Here is a 22,305-nt window from a genome sequence, read left to right on the forward strand (position 1 = left end):
ATGACAAATGTGTGTGTGTGTGTTTGTGTGTGTGTGTGGGGGGTTCACAAATTCTTGAAAACGACTTAAAAAGGATTTGAAAAGAGAACAAAACAGAAAAGACAATATATATATATATATATATATATATATATATATATATATATATATATATATATATATATATATATATATATATACTGAGAGAGAGAGAGAGAGAGAGAGAGAGAGAGAGAGAGAGAGAGAGAGAGAGAGAGAGAGAGCGAAGCTGAAACCACTGTATCAGTGACACGACCAAAGGATCAGGTAATCGTCTTGCATTTAGCGAGAACCTACGTCTTAAGCAACGTGGATAGAGGAGGACCTGAGCAAGTGCGTTGCTGATAATAGACAGAAAGACAATCACTCAGTCAGACAGTCATTAAAAAAGAGACAGAGAGTAAAAGAGACAGACAGATGGAGAATATCAGACATAAGATCTTATAACTGGTGATAAAGTCCTATAATCTCAAAGTATCACCAGTGATTTTCGTCTTCCTTTAAAAGAAACTATTTCTACCCAATCTGATAAACACCAATAGACATACAGATCTCAGGAAGCTGCATAGATGAACTTAACATTTTTCCTGGTAACGAGGGAGAATGCCAATGATTTTACAAGCTACAGAGCCACAAGCCTGGATGACTGACTTAGGTCACTTGAGATTTATTCCTGAGGTCTGTAGACAGACGACCTACTCTCCTGCTATCCTGTTTGCTAGGCTGCTTGCTAACCAACGTGTTATATCCCACCTGAAACTCCTTGTGAGTCAGAGGAATACCAGAAGAGCGTCTTGCAGGAGTTCTGTTATTCCAAGAATATTGCGATGCAGATGTACATATACGCGATGAGACGATAACCGCTGGTAGGCAACTTGATCTGTGTGGTTGGGGGCATAGGCAGGTGTCCGTGTGTGGTGTGTGTGTGCGTGTGTGTGTGGGAATTCGAGGATGTATATATTTCATACATGTATATTTTCTATTTCATCCTTGATAGTAACGAACATTCATTGCGATGGTTAAATTCAATTTCCGGTGAACGACTAGAACATCAAGTAACATGAACAATATACAGCGAACGACTAGAACAACAAGTAGCATGAACAATATACAATGAACAAGTAGAACAACAAACGACATGAACAATATACAGTGAACAACTAGAACAAGAAGTAACATGAACAATTTACAATGAACAACTAGAACATGAACTGATGACGTTAGTCGCTCGGAGATGTCTCTAAGATATTTCGTCTTACAAGTGAGTGGCTGTGAAAACAAGATACAAGGAAAACGGGAGAGGAGACTAAGGAGACAGGCGTATGAAAAGAAACAGAAATATGCTTTGGGTTAGGTGTATGACTATACTAGCTACACCACGAGGTAGGAAAGGAACAAATCCTGAAGACCACGAGTTCAGAAGATGAGAAACTGAGTCTCTAATGGATCGAGTCCTCGAAGAATATGAGTAAGAAACGTGTTGATCTATATGGTTTGAAATGGTCGAAATATTCCAACTCATCTCCATGTTAATCCTAGGGAATGATTCATGGACACTACCTTCAGGCCATCAACACCTTCAGACACCACGTTTGTCTCTTACCTTCTCTTTGGCCATGATGGTCTTCTGCAGTACGGAGACCTGCCTGTTGTCTTTGACCACCTCCCTTCGCGCCTCCGTCTTCACCGCCTTCAGTTGTCTCTCGTGTTCCTGCTTGTACTTCCTCAGTTCTACTGTTCTCTCCTTCTCCGCCGCCGTCTTTGCGGCAAGCTCGGCTCGTAGCCGCTCTTTCTCCTGACGAAGGGCTGCAAGCTCCCGACGGAGGTGTGCCAGCTCGGCCGAAGATACCAGCTCCACGCCTTGCTTGCTCTGTGGGAGATGATGGGGTAGAGGAATGAGGCTGTGATGATTCGTAATGGGAATAAATGATAAATGTGGCTGAAACTAATGATGCTCACGGCGATGGTGTAGATAAGGATGGTAATGACACTGATAAAGATGGTAATGACACTGATAAAGATGATGGTGATGACTGTGACGAAATTTATGAAAGAGGTGATTACTAATGCAGTGGTGAAGAATATTTCTCTCCACATTAACTGTAAAGTCTGCAAAATCAAGTCTTAACTCAAGTTTTTTTTTTCCTTTTTCAGCTTAAACTCTCTACCTGACATCCCTTTGATAGCCTAAGGGCATAAAGCAACTACGAGAAAAAATATATGGTAGAAAACAAGATGGAGATATAATAGAAAGAAGAAAAATTTCTTCCAAGACTTTTCTTAAAAGCTCATTATCACATCTTTCAAATTACCGCTTAGTCGCTAACATGAGCAGTCTGGCCTTGTAATGTATGCACCTCTTGTAACCTCAGCTTATGGTAGTCACTTAGCAAAAGGTGCTAATGACATCAAGTTAGGGAGGCCGAAGTGTTTTGGTAAGGACTCAGCATAGGCTATCTGACTAATCTTGGCGTCCCTAAAGGTAAGGAGAATTTGTAGTGACCGCTGATGTTCTCTTGTTTTACCGTGTAAGTCTACTGCTTATGATAACGTATGTAATGCCCTGTCATCATCCCCAGACACGAATTGTACTTAAATGGTTTACATTTATCAGATCTACCTAATGTAAACTATCCCTTGGTTCTGGAAGTATACCCCACAGTGCACACCTTATGAATTACCTAGCCATATATATATATATATATATATATATATATATAGGAATTTACTTCTAAAGTAGTTGTTTATTTTCTCAAGAATAACCACATCCCTTAAACTCTTAATTCCAACATGTATCGAAGGAACCTCATTGCCCCTTGCCCTATTCAACACAGATATTTACCATCTATCACTGGTGATCAACAGAGCGAGCGACAGTACCGCTACTTGGGCATACGAAGGACAAACAAACAATTACATGAGACAAAAACTGGAATGAGTTTCCTCTGCAATAACAGCCTCTTAATGGGTGACACACGTACAGTTTTTTTTTTTTTTCGCCTGTGTAATAGACGTTGGCAGTGGAGGACCTTCAGTGAATTACTATACAGTGCCATCATGTCAGGAGCAGCACACCCCCAACCTCATCCTCGAGCGGTGAAGTTATGTACCATGGGATAACGGTGTGACGACGTGGGAACGCACTGTGACGTTACTAGGATGACCTCTGGCCTGCTCTGATGAATAACAAGGCGTCGCTAGGTTCATACATCTAAGCCTGCCTCTTTCTCCAACGCACTAAGGTTCAATATAAAGTTGGTCATTATGATGTCTTTCATCATACTAGTCTATAATGTGATAACCTTCAAAATGCTTCCCTTGTTTTTTGAGTTATGCTAATCTGTAACAAACTGGCCTTCATTATGCTAACATTTATTCAACGATCTATCGGTAATGAATTCAACATAAGAATACCGTGGTTATGAAGGAATATGACGCTTGCTTACTTCCTTCCTTGCTTCCTTCCTTCCTTCCTTTGAATAGCAAAAGCTGTGGATATCTCTTCCTCCTTTGGTCTTTCCTTCATCCTGTAACCCTTCCACCTTTATGAGTCATAACTTTAATCACCTAAGGCGTTCTGACTAACTTCCTCATTCCTTTCCTCATATTCCATTTTCTTTCCACTCGACGTGGTCATGACTGAGGTATGTCGACCACTGATATAAAACGAAAGAAATGTCACAGTGATAATCCAGCACTCGCTACGAGATGTGTGTGTGTGTGTGTGTGTGTGTGTGTGTGTGTGTGTGTGTGTGTGTATGTGTGTGTGTACTAACTAATTCCTTCATCGATTAAGGGTCTGCATTAGCCAGACTGGTCTCTGTAGTGTTTACCTTGGCCAAACACGAGAGATCTTAACGAAAGAAATACAATTTGTTCTAATAATCAAATAGAAACTTAATAGGCTACGTAAGACTGCCACGCAATTAGAAGCATTGTTAGTACGTTGGGAAAGACTATTACACAATTAAAGGCATCGTTAAAGTTTTAGCAGATACATTGGAAATGTGTACTTTCTAAATCATTCTTGTCGTCCAAAATTACGTTTGTGAATTTACTCTCGTACAAATTACGTATTGGATTAAAAAGCGACGAAACTTCTTATGTTCTGAGTTTTCCCACATTGCGCTCGGCTTTCCATTGCTGTGTTGTCTTTGAATATATATATATATATATATATATATATATATATATATATATATATATATATATATATATATATATATGTCACCCGCGCACTGATCCACATTTAAGAGAAAACAAATTTAAATCGTCCCGCACGAGAGAGGCTAAAGATTATATCGCAGATGTTGCAACTGCGTGAAGTTGTAAGGCTCCCTACCATTTAGAAATGTATATATGTATAGAAAAATTATTAGACTGACAAATAGATTGAACTATAGAGGAAAATGGAATATATATGAATCAAGAATATTCTTCACAACGAGTCGTGGCGACCGTGAACTCGCCATTTACCACATGATCACACGTCTGAGATTTCCCCACCTGTTTCATATATATATATATATATATATATATATATATATATATATATATATATATATATATATATATATATAGGCATTACCGAAATCTGCATAGTCGCGGTTACACCTCGAGTGTAAAGTCATCTTTGGTAAGGCTGTATCACTGGGAGCATAATCTCATCAAAGAACTACTCACCTTAAAGGAACCTACATTTCCATGCTACTGGAAGTGGCGCAGCCTTGGTGCTGCGAAAGCCTTTAGATAGAAGTCCTAAGTAACGCAATGACTCTTTTTCAGAAAGAGGTTCTGGGGTAATTATAAGCAGATAGATAAAATATATAGTCATCTAATTATCTATCTATTCAACTTGCATGAAAGGAGCGCAGGAGACCTAGCCTTCACTTCTCTAGAAGCAGAAGGTGACATCAAAGACACGACCCTCGGCTGGAGCGATAGATGACACCACCTTCACCTCCCTGAACCTAAGTGAATCCTGTCTAACATCTGATCTAAATCTATTTCTGCCTGTCACCCATTCGTCCCTCTTCCCTTTCAAGGCTCCGGTCATGGTCAAAGTTCTTCATTGAGTCGAGGCTTTAAATGATCTATAAGGAGGGCTAATGAGATGGAGAAGAAGTGATAGAAGAGAATAATACAAGAGCTTTTGAAGGAAATGAGATACTCGTCTTTCAAAATGAAGAAGGTCGAATGTGTTGGGACATCTAGATACGCCTTAATGTTTTACATCATCTCTGTTATGGGTGACTCCGCTTGTCTTCCGGTTATGCTCCTTCAACTTCCGAAATCCTTCTTTCCATAAAACTACTGTCTTTCATGCCATTCTAGTTCTACAATATATTTTTTTTAATTTTCTCCTCTGTAAACCCTTTTCTCTACCCCATTATCCCTTCTCTTCCTACTTTCTTTCTTCGGATTCGCAACCCACAACTATTCCTTTGACCTAACTAATTCTAGAATTAATCTGTACTCTTCTTCATCTTTCGCCTTTTATACTTTGCTCACTACTACCATTCCTTCTCTTCGCCTTCTGCTACTCCCTTACACTCACCTGTTTCTCCCGTTGCAACATCAGCTCCCTGGTCCTGGAATTCGTCTTCTCGACCTTGATTCGGGCCTTGAGCTCTCGAATCTCCTCGTTCTTCTCGTGGATGATCTTCCGCAGACTGACCAACCGGGAACGCATCATAGACATCTCCCGCATAGCCGATGCCGCTTCCCGCGTAGGGGACGTCAGCTCGTGCAAGGGAGACATCGATTCCTGCTTTGAGGACGTCGATTCCAGCTCCGAGGACAATGAATCCTGCATGGAAGACGTCTCCGATAGCTTTCTGAGGGGTGGCACCATTTCTTTGGCTTGCCATCTGGCTCGCGTGGAGACGCGGTGCACTCTTTGGCACTTCCTCTCCCGCTGTTGAGCCTCCACTTCTAACTTGGCACCTGAATTCTGTTGCTTGGGTGGTTCTTTCTGCTTACAGGGCCTCTCCAGTTCTACCTCTCCGTGAAAAGGTTTGACGACGTTGCCTTGTCGATCCTGAGCTCCTCGTGTTTTCTCCCTGTCCTTTTGCGAGTCTTCCTCGGCTGTTTTCCGTGCGCCGGATTCGTCAGTGTCCGTGCCTCCTCTGTCCGTTTCGTTGGCTTCTGTATCCCCTACGTCCGTGACATCGAAGCCCGTATCGTCGAGGTCTGTTTCATCGCCCTCTGTGTTTCCAATGTCCGTTTCGTCCCATTCTGTGTCACCATTGTCCGTTTCATCGCAAGTCTTATCCCCAATATCTGTTCCATCAAAGTCAGTTTCACCAATATCCGTTTCATTACAGTCTGTTTCACCAATATCCGTTTCATTACAGTCTGTTTCACCAATATCAGTGTCATTATAATCTGTCCCCTCAAGACTTATCTCACCGTTTGTGGTTTCGTTTACTGTTGCGTTACCGTTCGTTCCATTGATCTCCCTGTTGTTCCAGGGCGGGTCAGTGCATGGTTGTGGCTTGTTCAGATCGTCACCCTCTCTAATAAAGAGTTCCACTCCTCTCCACCCCGACTGGTCGTAGTCTATGGTATATCTCTCCTTGTAGTAATTCCCACTCAGGCTAATCCTCGACCCCATCTCAAACCCTTCTATTTCTCTGAGGTAACCATTGTGTATAGACTCCTCCCCGTTATCAGTGGCACTATTCTCCCTCAGGGTGGACTCCGTCTCGCCACTGCTTTTATCTGTCTCCCCGTCACTCTCGCCATCGAACGTATCATTGCCATTATCATCGTCATCTTCATCGTTATCGTCCGCCACATCGTCCTCATAGCCGCTTCCCTCGAGGCACGTCCCTTCGTCATTTTCAGACGTGCCTTCCAAGTCCTCCAGCGAGGTGTCCAAGCTGGATATTTTCGTGAAGTGGTACTTGGCTTTGTGTACCTCCCAGTACACCTCCGTCGTGAAGGTCCTGTTGAAAGCATTTGTGAGGCTCTGGGTCGTCGTGCCTTTAAGAATAGAGGAGGAGGAGGAGGAGGAGGAGGCCGTGTCCTTGGAAGAGGTGGAGGAGTAGATCGTATCATTGGAGGAGATGGAGGAAGCTGTCAAGCTCCTGGGGAATGCGGCAGGGGCCTTGCATGAGGAGGGAGGCAAGGAGGAAGCAAGGAGTTCCTCCCTCGCAGGTGTGGTGCTACTGCTGGTGTTGTCTGCCCTTCCAAACGATGCTGTTGAAGTGTACGTCACTCGGGGTTTCTTCGGCCGGTCCTCCATGACTGGTGGCGAAGATCTATGTCTTATTTCTTACATCACGGGGTATATGAACCTAGTCTGTAGGCCTCGGAAAGACTCGGCAGTGGTTCCGACTGTCTACGTTAAGATACGAAATTCTGTAAACGTCAGGAAAGGGTGGAGCATTTGGCAAAGACATGGTGTTGATTGTCAAGGCATTTTCTAGCCATTTAGGCAGCTCAACACTGGGATCTATCAACACGGCTTGAAAGATCTTTGGTCATGTGAAGACATCATCTAAAGCCACTTTAAACACTTCCTGTCATCTTGTATACACTTCAAATGAGTCCAGTTTTCATTGTGTGTGTCATGCACAGTCTTGTATACACTTCAAATGAGTCCAGTTTTCATTGTGAGTGTCATGCACAGCTGTACATAACTGCGTATACACGGTCATGCACACTTCTGTTACACATTTGCGTCACTGTGCAAACCTCAGATGACGTTGCCGGTCAACGTGACCGCCAATGTCAACACACGAACTGTTATTTGTCAACATTAGACGAACCCGGATTCTAGACATGATAAATACGGATCCGATTGCGCACGGTATGATTTCCAGGTGTTTTATTATGCTCAGGCGATGCATCTAGCGTGGACTGCTCCCCTAACGCACTGACATGAAATCCCATCATACACTAAAGACACAATAGATGTTTAGGACCATTGTCATCCACTACCCTTATCTACTTATGGAGTTGTCACGATCTCAAATTCACATTTCACTTTACTTCATCCGTCAACACGAACACATCACTCATGGGGAAGTATTTCCATGTAACGACACACACATAGAACTCAGCAATCATTCTTCAGAAAGGAGGCGAAAAGTATTTACAAAATAAGACAAAAGTACACATCGATCTCCTGTCACAAATTGATAGTTCGACACGTATTTCCGACCGGGGGTTTAATTGAACATGGCACAGTTATCACAGTTTCATCTTTCCAAAATAAATCTAGTGGGTAAATATTCTATTCATCACTCGTGTCCCTTAATAATATATACGATTATCTATATATGTATCCGGGAGCGACGTAACCGTCGTCTCTCCACCTTCACCAGCAATCCCATACTAACCCGATGTGTAAGAGGCGAAGCCTCACCTTGTGGGATACCCGGTGTAGTTGCCAGCGTTCACTTTCGTGATAATCGCTACTGAATAAATCTGACGATAGAGAAAACGATAACGCATTTATCATCTTGTGTGTGTATTTGTCAGTTTATATAGCCTTAGATACGACACGAATGATCTCTGATTGATAGACCATCAGTTGGTTTAGGCAAATAAAGCAGTGTTGGTCGATACACGATAACTCGACATTCACCTGTTTGCCCCCTTCCCTCCTCTTCCTCCTCCTCCGCCACCTCCCCCCGCCCACCCCGTTCCCAAATGTTCTACACTCTGGGTCTTGTCGGCATTTCCCAACACCGTGATCATCGGCCGTACGAGTATGAGTAACCAGAATCCACGCATACGATCCATAGCACTGTCCTCGTTACACAGTCAGGGACGTAAAATGGTCGTTTTAGAGGGAGAAGCGAGGAGGCACACGATGGCGGTGTGTGTGTGTGTGTGTGTGTGTGCGAGCGTTCACATGTAATACCTCACTCCCTCCCTCCGTCGTCTTGCGAACCCCGACGTAACGAATCGTCCCCTCCCGACCACACTCTGCGCCTCCCAGCTACGAAAGATATCTATGTCTTGGCTCTGATGATATCAGTTATCATATCGAGTACCGAGGAGACCTCGACCCGCGCACCTACAGGGGAGGGTGTGTGTGTGTGTGTGTGTGTCGAAAAGACGCTCGCCTCCTACGTGTGTTACGATACACCCCTGTGCCTAAATGCTGTTGTTTTGGGGTGGGGATTCTTACCCCCGTAGTTACACCGTACAGAGAAAAATAGTCATATGAATGCTATTACACATTCCGTCATGCATGTCACAAAGGCCTCGAGTCTATTCACTGTAAATGTGAGTGTTGTGCAAACGTCTTTTCAACGATGATCGACGACAAACTCGTGTAACTCTGTTGATTGAGGGTACTATAGTAGTCACATGTTCCTTACTTCTAGCGTCTCCAGATAGCTAATCAAAGAACGAGTGACGAACTCCTTCCCCGTGATATACAAATGGTTGATGAACCTCAAACTGTTTGAGGACTTCAGTTCGAGGACCAGCTAGCTGTATTCGCGGGATGAAGAGCTCAGTTCGAGGACCAGCTGTATTCGCGGGAGGGAGAGTCATGTAAGACGGTATAGACTGTGTGGGTGCAGGTGTATCATATACTGCGAGGGGCCCCAGGTGCGTGAGTGGCAGAGAGGAGTGTGGTGGTTGTGTGGTGGCAGAGATTGGCATTTGATACCAGAGACACTTAGATCATTCGTGATGGAATGTGTTGGGCGGGGGAGGGACCAGTAATGAATGAATGATTCGATATCCGGTGAGGAGTACAGTAAACCTGGGAAACAGTAATGGAAAACGTATGGTCTGTAGGTTAAAGATGGGGTATGAGGTGTCTGGTTACGGAGAGGCATGAGCAAATATTTGACGGGGTTTAACAGGAATATGATCCGGATGTGGATTGAAGGCGCATGCTGGGGACTGGTTTCCAGATGGGCATTTAAGCAGATGTTAGACACTGGAGAAATGCCGTTTACAAGGGCATTCTTATCCTGCTATAGACTACTGTATAGGAGGGACTGTGTGCACGGTAGGTTGACGAGAGATGTCGTTCGATCGTCTCCCGGAGGAACATAGTCTCCAGACAAGTGAGAATGGAAAAGAAACCCCTCTTTACCTGCTTTTCTTTAGACAGCTGGGGTTTCTCGAGCCATACACCTTTCTTTTCGCCTTACCAGCCTGAAGAGCAACCGTCAAAGCAGTCACTTCCCATGCAAATGGCAAGGTCGCCTCTTGTGTATAGGGCAGAAACCCAAGGACCACTGCTGCATGATAGGTCCTTCCCATGCTAGTTGGCGGAGGGTCAGCTTGTAAATGTCACAGCAGTGGGCGCTTGTAAACGGGGCGGAGGGAGGGAGTGAGGGAGGGAGGAGTGATGATGGTGGTGAAGTTCTTTGCCCAGGAAGAAAAGGAAGATTGAAACACACATCCCTTAAAGGGGGGAAAAATATGAAGAAACTTTCCCGTTGATGTATAATGAATAAACACTCGTTCGTTTGACATTGATATGCCTCGCTCGCTCACCTCAGGCTGCAACCAAGGAAGCAGGAGGAAAGGCTGTGTGGCCTTGCTCTTTTTTTTTTCTCCCCTGTAATGCGGGTGGGGGTTGAAGACATGACGTCAGTCTGGTGATGACGATAATGTCAAGCGTCCAGTTCCTACCGTCTCGGCTCACGGCACGTCACTATGAGACCAAGTAAGGCTCCACCGATTCACACCAACTCTTAGAGGAGATGTATCATTTCCTGCCGTATACCAGCTATTCTCTTCGGTTATACCAAATCGCGGGAGGAGAAGACGAAAAAGAGGATATTGACTCATTCTAAATAGAAATTATTTGACGTCTGAAGGCTTTTATACTTCGTATGTGGAAAAGAATAAGAATATGAAAACAAAATTTTAAGTATCGTTGGATAAAATCACTTAGAATTTCTCCAAAACAACACTGAATCTCACTTTTTGTTATTACGTTTCCTGTAGTTCATCAGCTTCCTTGTTCAAGTCGTGGCTTTCCATTCCCAGAAAGCAACACAGAAATACTCACCCTTGAACATTGTCTTGCAAGGCAGCGTCGGTGTTTCTCTGAGAACAATTTCGAGTGCGACCACTCACTTCTCCAAGCACGACCAGTCTCTTCCCATGACGACCAGTTTCACCTCCCGAGCTTTTAAGAATACTGACCCTGACCCTCCTCCTCCTCCTTCTCCTGCCTTTAACGCAGGCTTCGAAGCCTCGAATCTCTAAAGCACCGCAAATTGCACCACCGAATTACCGAACTGCCGCTTGCTAAACGATTCAGGTTTTTGCCACGAAAACCATCAACTGGATGTTTTTTTTTTTCTTCTTATATATCATCCTTGTTTTTCATTATAGTCTTTTCGTGTGAAAATTCGTTCCCATTTGATTCATATCTATTTATGCATTTAAAAGCTTTCGACAATCGGACGATCTCATAGATATTTTGTACGAAATCTTTTAGTTTCATGGATCACGCTTACCACTTAGTCTTAAGGGTTCTAAGTTGTTTCTTTCTTGTTTAGTGTTCATCAAAGATGACATTCAACTACTTTTATCTCGCTGTAAATCTATTCATCTATCTATCTATCTATCTCGTAACTGTATTTGCCCCCGTAACTAAAGAAGACATAAACTAAAGTTTATATCTTTTTTAATTTTCGGCATGTGTGGATCAATTAGTTTGTAGTTCGTTTCAGTAATATGAAATGTCACTTCAATACCCTTCAGAACAAAAGGGTTCTGAAACTTCACTTTTATAAGATTAAACCCCATAAAAGATGCATGTCTAAATCCTTTTAAATCCATTCTATAAAAACGAGGCTACAGTTGACAATGATCGATTGGTAAACCAATATATATCCTAGAAGCTTTGGACAACAGTGGTGTTGTTTTAAGAGTTTTGTAAAGGGTTTTCACTTAACATAACAATTTCAAGTTGTATGAAGATGCTAATAACAAGTTGTTACTATAAGAGTTGTCAAGAAGCGAGCTGAAGTATAGGAAACAAATTTCTCTCAAGATGTGGATTGGTTTAAGCTAAAAACATACATGACTTAGAGAACTTCAGGGATAACAAAGCCCTCCCTAACTAGGGTAGGGGAGGTTAGATTCCATCCTAATCGTAAGGTAGACCCACTACTATACGCAGCGACTTTCCTATGAGTCTAGTACAGACTTCCTCTGTCTTTTGAGCTCAGTAATTCATGAGCATTAAATCAAAAGACTTTAGATGTCAAAATCGAACACGTATCCCTCTTCCAAGCGCTGAAAATCAAAACTATATCAGACGCATCCAGATGAGAAAGCAGGATGAAAGTACGTGGAAATAAAACACACAGATCATAATATTTTGGTGGTAATTTTATTGACTGTAAATATTCAGTACAAGGCTCAAGCTTCCAGTGTTGTTCTCGGCGAAGACTCTTCACCAGAACCCATAAGACAGATAGAAAATGGGAATATCACTCATTGCGTGATGAGACACGAGAGTAACGCAACTGTAAGACACAGTCGCTCTACTCACAGTAAGAAGGTGACTACAAGTTTACCTTTTGTACATGAAAGAGCTGAAATCCCACGAACAGAAAAAACACCAAACATCAAAACTGGGTAAGATGTCCGACTCAGACCGTTGTCTGTAGAGCGGTTATCCAATTCTTGAACATTTTTATTTTTTGGGTCTTTTGAGTAAATTAGGAATTTTTAAACAATATACTGTATTCTACCATCCTAATAAGAATGTCAACCTCGATTAATATTCAGCTCTTGATCCTGACTGTATTCAAACTCCTCCAACTTTGCACTACCATGAAAATATATATTTCGTTGTAAGTTATATGATACCATAGGCAACTAATTGAGTACAAAATAAACCATACTTTTTTAATATTTTGCAACATTTGCAAGTATGAGGGTCAGTATCTTCTATCAGAACAACCATATATATGTGAATATATATATATATATACTTTTTTTTCTATGACCTTTGCTCTAACTTTCAATGACCTCGAAGGAGTCAAACGCAACCTCTTCCCCCGGTAGCGTGTGTACCTTCGACAAAAACTCGAACCTTCAACCATAGGAGAACCTAACCAAATAAATGCTCGATGAACCTCCATGAGTGTAAGAGGAGGCGCATCAAGGCTGTACAAGAAGCCCAGAAGACTTCGATTAGGTTCTGCTCTGTTGTGTATTCTCAGTTCACACACCTGACCATCAGCATCTGTCTCCCATATCACAAAATGATCAGAAAAAAATATAAATATTTAAAGGAATTAAAGCACTTATCAATATCATAAGTTGAGCACAAGAAAGAATTTTTTTTTTTGTGATTACACTTGGACTTAATTCTACACTGTTTTGAACAAAGGACATATACACATTTACTAAAAGACTTATATATATAGATAGATATGTATATCAAAAACATCTCCCGTATCGCATTCATATAACTTCCCCGGTTCTATGAATGACGACGTTTAAATCAAAATGAACACTTTCACTTTTGTCAACAAAGTTCACATAACACAAACATTGAAAACATAATCAATACGTGTGGCAGTACAACAATACACTTGGCAAAACATCTCATTCCATGGTGATAATCACACAGTTATCGTTGTCTAGGTCTAATTCCTTCCCTTTTTCTGATATCAATTTATCTTATTTTCTTTTACACTCTACATAAAATGGTAAAGTCTAACACTCGCCATCGAGATAACGACGAAAATTGTCCATTATCTCAGAAAAAAGAAGGAGGAATGTTGCACCATAACACTGAAAATAAGAGCCAAAATAAAAAATATATATAACTTTTATGTTCTTTTCCGTCAGTTGCCCGTCCCAACGCTGCCCCCTCCGTACGTTTTCTTCGACAAATGGCTCAGCTAGAGGGGTGTCTCGCGTGGAACTGTCGGCGTTACTTGTATGACAGGAAAAACAAACCCAGACGTGAGACACACGAGATTAAGATACACTGTTGCATTTTTTCACATTATTATTTCAAGATAAAACCACGTAACTTTATTCTATTCATACATGATAAAGAGTGAATTGTCCTCTAAACCTTCTAATTTTGAAGAGCACACGAAGCATTATATATCATTATATTTCAATAAATCCATGTAGGGAATGTCAAAATTGTAAACAAAGACTGAGTATTTCTAAGATCCTATACAACTATCAGCAGTGCAACTTATACCCTAGGTATGTATGTATATATATATATATTTTTTTTTAATGTGTATTTTGGGAATGGAAATTTCAGATGGGGGGGAAAAAAGGGGAGTATAGTGCAAGGGATCAATAACTTATACTACGTATTTTTTTCTTTTTTTCTATTTTTGGAAATAAAAACTTTGCTACACGTAGCTTGACCAACCGACCACCGAAAGAAAAAAAAAATAATAATTGTCCGCTAGAAATCTCCAGTACTACGGGTTATGAAGAGAAGAAACTACTAATTGATTCTGTGTGTGTAAAGAAGGCAATATACAAGAGCTGCACGTTTTGTGAAGAAATGGTTGTACCTTTGGTGGGGGGATAGGCTATAAAGGTGTCATATCAAGGCAATCAGTAGCTGGTATATATATATATATATATTCCCGTTCACAGCGAGATAAACCTCCACATTGCTGTAGCTATAACGAAAAAAATAATGTTATATACTGACAAGGAAATCAGACTATTGGCCCTTGTTTTGTAAGAAGCCAAACTCTCTTCGAGACTATATTATCAATGACTTCGAGGCGATCGGCTCTCTAATGTGTTTCATACAGAGGAAAGTTATCAAGAGGACAAAAAAGTAGTTACATGCTTAGTGAAAGACTATATAAACAAGATAGTATTTTTTCCTATCAACAAGATTGCTTTTTTTTTATATTTTTTTTTCCCAGCTGAAACACTTCAAGAAAAATTCGCTGTCTTGAAACAATGGAATGAGTATCTAAGAGACACTTTTTGCTAGAAGTTGATAAAAAGGAAGAATTGCAGTGGTGAATAGCAAGATACTTTTTTTTTCCCCGCGCCGACTGTAATGACATGTTGAGATGACCATGAAAAAGAATTAGGATATATAATTCCTATTTTTTTTTTCTTTAGTGTCCCATCGGCGCTGACCAAGAGCGCCCATTGGCTCCCTCAAATTAAGGGAAACCAACAAAGTACATAGAAGTACACATCACTGAAGCTTATGTCCCGATTGACAACGCGAGGGAGAGAGAAAAAGGAAAAAAAAAATATGTATATATAAGAGCTGATAATTATTCTACTGTATTATGCTAATATGCCAAAACATGGTTATTCGTATTCTTAATCGTGGCAGTAATTTCCATGAAAAGAATACTATAGTCTAACTCCCTTCCTATTACACTGTCATAAGTACACTAATGATAATATATCTATATCTATATGTGTAAGTACCAAACTGGATTACTACATGTATACATTCTAGAAATAGAAATGCTTTCTAAGTAATTCTATATTCCGTACATGTTTATAGATCCTCAATCGAGCTAATAATCGAAAATATTCCAGAATAAAATTCTCTACTCTTCTAAATGTATATATGATTTTTTTTCCAACTTTCACTTTCGATTCTGTACAGAGCTGTACAAACCAAAGGCTCCATCATAATATAAAAATAAGAAGAATGAATGAAAAGAAGTGAAACAAAAGGCAGTTACGAAACTCTCCCTAAACTTCCTCTTCCTAGACAACAGGAGTTGGAAACTACGAGACAACGATCCGAATCTCTGGAGCAGATCTGGAATATGGTTACAGCAACTTACGTCTACACGAGATTGAAGATACTTTTTTTTTTGTATATAGTTTGGGAAAAAAAGTCACAGGATCTGCATAGAAGATGGATTTAGCTGAGTGTAATACTGCGAGTGATGTGTGCAGCGAATACGATTTCAATCAGAATGAATCCGGTCCATTCAATGTGAATCCGGATCATTTCTTCTTATTTTTTTTTTTTTTCGAGATTTTCCCATTACATATTAACTTGATTGGTGAAACAGGCTCAATCTAGATAAAGTTGGCTTACTCAGGACCCTCGGAGCTTCATGTGGTGGTTGTTTTGTGCAAGAGAAGCAAGCTTGAGTGAATATATATCTGACTGTTCACGACCCCTCTGGTTGGCCTAACTGAACGACACCATGTTCGAAATCGCAAAATTGAAGCTTATCTCACGACACCTTAACTAGAATGAAGATGCGTCAACTTGCAGTAACTTCTCTCTCTTAATAAAAAAGCAGAAATCTTAAGCCAGATTTGGTCGCATTTTTTTTATTTTTTTTTATTTTTTACATGATTTGGGGAGGAGGCCCAGTGAACTTAGGTCATAAGTCGAGGGAGAGATTGACCCCTACATAAACTGCCCTGACATCCAGTGCTCACAACCCATGACACAAGGTCCAATGCGATCAACCACCCGCTCAGATCTCCGTATCGCTCACATCATCATACAATCTCAGTCACATAACTACATTACATATATATACTAAGATTAAATTACTAGTAAAAAGCTGCAAGAGTAAATACACCTCTGAAAACTGCATCAATTGACTTGCAAATCTATCGGCATCAGATGATGACAAGAGCATAATGAAAAACAAATTGTTGTACACAACAACATAAAAAAAGGCAACAAAAACAGCCAGATAACTTTCGTGGTCCCTATCTCACACGAGTTCCTACATTTGAGCTTAGTCCAATTTTTTTGTTTTGTAGGTTGTAGGTCTGAGTTTGACAAGGGGACGTATTATATGAGAAAGAAAGAAAGAAAGAAAGAAAGAGAGAGAGAGAGAGAGAGAGAGAGAGAGAGAGAGAGAGAGAGAGAGAGAGAGAGAGAGAGAGAGAGAGAGAGAGAGAGAGAGAGAGAGAGAGGAGCCTCTCTTCCCTCGCTGCTGAGATCATCGTTGTGTCCTCGGTGCCTCTGTTGGCAGGGCCCTTGGAGATGATGACGATGACACCACCAACCAACCACCAACCCCCTCCTCTTCCCTTCTTGCAAGAACCTCCTCCTTCGAAATGTCTTTGAGGTGGTTCTCCTGTATATTGATTCGCCCCTTGAAGACCGTCGGATCCCAAAGGTCTTCAGAGACGTCAGGGAGAGTTCCCCCCTGGCTGGCTGGTGACTATATCCTAAAAGACACCCCCTCCCTCCCTCCTGCCTAGTCGACGGTCTCGATGGCGACGGTGGTCTCTGGCTTGGGGGTCTTTGGGTCCTTGGAGGGGCTTGGAGTCTTGGATGCAGCTTGGCCTCCTGGGACGGCCGCAGCAGATCCTGTTGCGGACGCAGCCGACAGCGCACTGCCGCGCCGGCCTCCTGTAATATCAGCTATATCTTATTCAGTCAGCCCTTACGCTGTAGCCATGACTACCTACCCAAACTAAAGCCTAGATCTATATCATCATCCGAACGCTTGAATAAAAATGTATTAGACTTTAATCATTGCTATGTCTCAAGATATATATATATATAAGTGTGCTATGGTGACCTATATTTCTAATCCCTACAACTGAGAGCTACAGTTTTGACCAGTCTTTGTTTATATCAATAAAAGACAGTTTGAGTATTTGTTTAAACTATTTCCTCCTTCCTAAATCTATAATTGGAGGTATACCATATAGTCTGAATATTTACCTAAACTCTATTCTCTTCTTCCTAAAACTATAAAAGGGGTTATAACACACTTTCAGTATATGTTTAAACTATTTTCTCCTTCCTAAAACTGAGAGGAGTTTGAGTACCTATCTAATCCCTACTCTCTTTTTTTTCCTAAAAGTATAATAGGAACTGAATAGTTTAAACTTTTATTCTCTCCTTTCGTGAAGTATAATGGGAGTCTTGAATAACTGTTTAAACTCTATTCTCTCCTTCCAAAGACTTCGACAGGAGTTATACAACACAGATATACCTAGAGCGCCCTGATCTATCGGTACATCTAAACTGTACCTTCAAACCTTGAACTAAATGAGAGTGGCCCGTCTCTGTGTTGTTTTTGCTACGGTATCTACTCACGGTGGACACTGTCATTCCCAGGCTAGACACAAAGCTTGATTACTTAACTCTTGCAGTGTCACTACAGGAATCTAGTCCATCAAAAGCTCCGACTTGCGTGTCTACTGTGTGCTCAATTCTAGAATATAACTTAGTAGTAAGGTAGTTTGTTACAAAAAAAGCAAAATCAACTACTGATCCTACAGAGATTAATCCCAATAAAGTAACATTTCTTTTCTATTCTGTGTCTCAATAATTGTGTAGCCTGTTCCAAATAGCTATGCCTCCACTTCTTGTGGTGTGAGCTGTACCTAAGATCTATTTGAAAGGAAACGCAAACATGAAGCACATCCTTAATCACAAATGTTTCATTTAATTTCTAATTCTTGCGCACATCAACTTGCACTCTCGCCCCATCAACTAAACTTGACATTGAAGAAATGTTAATCCAACATCGTACCAAAAAAACTTACATTCTTACACAAGTTTGATTTGTCTAAAACCATCTGACTTTCACTTATATGATCACAAAATATTGAACAAAAAAAGAATACAAAGTATAAAGCTTTCATAGCACTGGCTCAGTCTGAAACTCGGAGGAAAAGTCTTCTATACTGTTTTTCGATGCGAATTAACAGAAAGTACATCACACCTCTTTTAACAATTATTAGAAAATTCATTATAGCTTTCACAAAATACATCGTCCTCCAGGAAAATTTATCATCCCCTAACAAAATCTAAAAAATTCATCTCAACAAAATACCAAAAATATTCATCTCTCCGTTAACAAATTAACAAAAAGTGACCGCTTCTTTAACTCTACGAAAGAAAATACATATCCCCCCCTTAACAAAAGACCAGCAAACCAATTTTCCCCCTTATATAATACCAGAAGACACAGGAAAACCCGTAAATAACACACCCTGAAATTGAATCAGTCTGTTGACAGAATGAGAGGATTGCCAACCTCTTAGGAAATACTCTCCCAGTGTTAGCCTGGCCAGTAAAACCCTACACCTTTCCCTCCTTAGAGGATTCGAAGCTTTGAATGAATGATCAGAATCAAAGTTTTGGTCAAATGAGTACTATCACCAGTAGTATTCAACACAGTACCTCTTCTTATGGGTTTGACCTCTGCCTACCTATAGTCTAATGTAAAGAATCGCCTCAAGAGTAAGAACTAAAGCTGAATTACTTATACGAAAATTACTATTCTGTTTCTCTGTATATATATCATCCACAATTTTTTCGTTGCTTTATATAAACATGTCCTCATTCATCATCTTTATCCCAACTAACGTATGATGACACTAAATGCTCATAAATGTTTATCTGAATTAAAAGTAAACATACATTTATATATTATGATTTAGAAAATTATATAAAAAGGAATTATTAGTTTTCTACCATATAGAATATTTGGGGTACCAGCCAAAGAAAAGAAACATTAATGGAATTACATTATAAGAACAATGAATTATATTAAAATTCTATAATTACATGATAAAGATTATATTCTTAAGTCAATGAATAGAAAAGTGTGGTGTACGTAATGCAATATTCTCATCAGGCTTTATAAATATACTATTTGACGTAACTCCAAATGGCAAATACTATCCAAAAAAATTAGAAATTATAATGAGTTTCTAAAGACTAAAGGAATATCCTTTATTTTGTTTTTTAAATCACGACCTTAAATGTTTTGGGGAATTAAGTTTGACCTTAAGGGCTAAATTCTATCTACTCTGGATCACAGTCTGGACATTACAGCCAAGCTTACTACTCGATTCATGCTCCCACGCCTGACTCAAAGGGGCAGCTTAGCATTATCTAGCATCTACGTCCATTCCTCGCACTACCACGGGTCATGATGGATGATGATGATGATGATGATGACGATGCCGATGACAATAAGGCCTTAGCAATGATGTAGGTGGAAGTCAGTGTGCCTGTTCATGGAAGCTGAACCACGCCGCTCCTGCCCGTTGCGTCCTCCAATGGTAGTGTGTGTGTGTGTCTTATTTGTGGTTACCCTGTGTGTTACGGGGAGAGAGCTGTGCACTCGTGTTGCCCCGTCTCAACCTTGTATATATGTATCATGTCTTTACTCCTATGTGTACACACACACAAACACAAACACATACACACACACGAGTGTAAACTCTCCCTCGTTACATACAAATAGCAATAACACACACAAACACATATACACCTCAGCCTTAGCCAGATACTAATTCATTAACTAACCTCGAAGGGATGATGACCAGCTGGGGTTTGCTCTGGGCCGACGGCCACGACCAGGATTCGAACCCGGACAGGTCCGGCCCAGGGAACGCCCATTCTTACTCATGGTTAGTAACGCTAATTATTACACCACGCAAGCCCGCTGCACGTCAAGGTGGGGGGTCGTGTGTGTGTGTGTCTGTGAAACTTGCACATGATCTTGTCTTTTCTTTGTGTACACTTATGGTAGTGTGAAACAAAGTCATGGTCTTCTGTTTACATAATACCAAATGTACCTATATACATAGCATACTTCCACTCTCAATAGTCGTATTATTACGATATAACAGAATGGCGAAGACGCCTTCTCTTAAATGGTGTATTCCATCACCAAGCCACTTACAAAGGCTTTTACTAGACTCTGTATTTCATTCAGATACATAATTGCTCCTGAAACTTCTTGCACTTTTCATAGTCATTTGAAAATAATGATATGTATTACATAAGAGATGCTGTAACAGGTTTCATAGGAGCAATGATTGAGAAATTCATTATTCTGTAGTGGAACTGGCAATAATAAATTCGTGTAATTAAGCACAGTGCAAAAAAACTCAAGACCCTAAAGTGATGAGAAAGGCCAGCTGCATCTGTCAACTGACATCCGTCATATGTATAGCCAGGGGCTCGACAGATGGTGTGCTAAAAGCAGCCAGATGGTGGTAAGTGTGTAAGCCAGGTAAAGTTTGGATCTTTCCCAGGTGGGGGTGGTATGACACACCAGCTGATGTAGTACTTGATTCAGATGATGAGATACCCAGCCGGTGTGTATAATGCTTAGCTGGCTTGTTGTTACAACCACCTGGTTTGCGTAGTATACTTGATATTACACCTAGCTGATGTAGTATTACACCTGGCGTGTATCATCCTTTCAACCGCGGTACGATGCGGTATTACAATCACCTGGTATATCACACCATTTAAAACTAACCCACCAGGTATAATGAAATTTCAGGAGTGATAATGAATCCTAGTCCAGTGTCATTACATCTGGCATCACTGTAGTGAAACCCCAGATGGTAACATCTCAATTGTGCCACCTCAGCTGGTCTGACGGCACCCCATCTGCTGTAGTAACGTGTCATAGTATCACTCCAGCTGGTGTGATGACACCATCCTCATGGTACCACCCCAGATGGTATGATATACCCTAACCCTTCACCTCCAGAATGTGTAGCAGCAAGCATAATAGCATCATCACGTCACTCCCCACCTAGCACCCCAGCTAGTGTGGTCTTTCCCTAGCTGGCTGCTCTCGTCTCATGGGCTGGTGAGGAGATCAGCTTAGCGCTCTGTTTGGTGCGTGAGGACAAGAAAGGAAGGAGCGACGTGCTTCATTCAGTATAGTGTTTGACAGGTGGCATCAGATAGATGAGCGTGAGTGTGTGTGTGTGTGTATATATGTATGTGGGTCATGCTGGCTCAAAATCTCACTAATCCACTTACCAGGGTTAGGGCATGCGGTAGGTTGAGGAGAACCTTACATCCATGGATAACCGAGGGCAGGCTCAAAGTATGTCATTATGAAGTTAAAAAAAAAAAAAAGACACGACAGGGATCTTGATTATTTCTTTGGTCTTGAGGACAATGTTTACTTTTTTTTTCCTCTCTCCTCGTTTAAGAAAGTGCAAGATTTTAGGACATCGAAGGAGTATATATGTGTCATCTTACTCTGTTGAAAAGTATTCGAAGATGAAATTTTGCTTGTATTAAGATACTTTTTCTTTAAAGACTAATAATCAAAGAATTTAATCAGATACATATCTATATGATCTGTTTGGTTAGGATAAAGTATGTCACAGGCAATATCAAATTACTGACTACTATTATATCAAAAGGAATTATTTTCTTCATTAATTTCTTTACTTTTTGTAAGATGCCCTCAAAATCCTGCACCTTAAAAAAGCTGGTACGATACTGAATCTAGCTACCACCTTGAGCAATCCAATGACACAGAGTGCTGGTAGTCCCTTTGTCAACGCTTTTTTTTTTTTTCTTTTCTTCCATGTGTATATATAAACTCACCCTGC

General features: G+C 40.8%; 1 protein-coding gene across 4 annotated transcripts in view; it reads right to left on the minus strand.

Annotated features, from left to right (window-relative positions):
• Positions 1-12,327: 12,327 nt before the first annotated feature.
• jus (julius seizure) overlaps positions 12,328-22,305 on the minus strand; it is a 264,530-nt gene continuing 254,552 nt past the window's right edge. For 2 of the 4 annotated variants that reach the window (XM_071679660.1, XM_071679658.1), the window contains exon 7: positions 12,328-17,320. In XM_071679660.1, the coding sequence (XP_071535761.1) occupies positions 17,166-17,320 (155 nt within the window). In that variant the 3' untranslated portion in view covers positions 12,328-17,165. Of the gene's footprint in view, positions 17,333-22,305 lie in introns of all 4 variants that reach the window. The other 2 variants (XM_071679659.1, XM_071679657.1) reach the window with 1 other exon arrangement.

This window comes from Panulirus ornatus, chromosome 30 (assembly GCF_036320965.1).
Source record: "Panulirus ornatus isolate Po-2019 chromosome 30, ASM3632096v1, whole genome shotgun sequence".
NCBI classification, from domain to species: domain Eukaryota; kingdom Metazoa; phylum Arthropoda; class Malacostraca; order Decapoda; family Palinuridae; genus Panulirus; species Panulirus ornatus.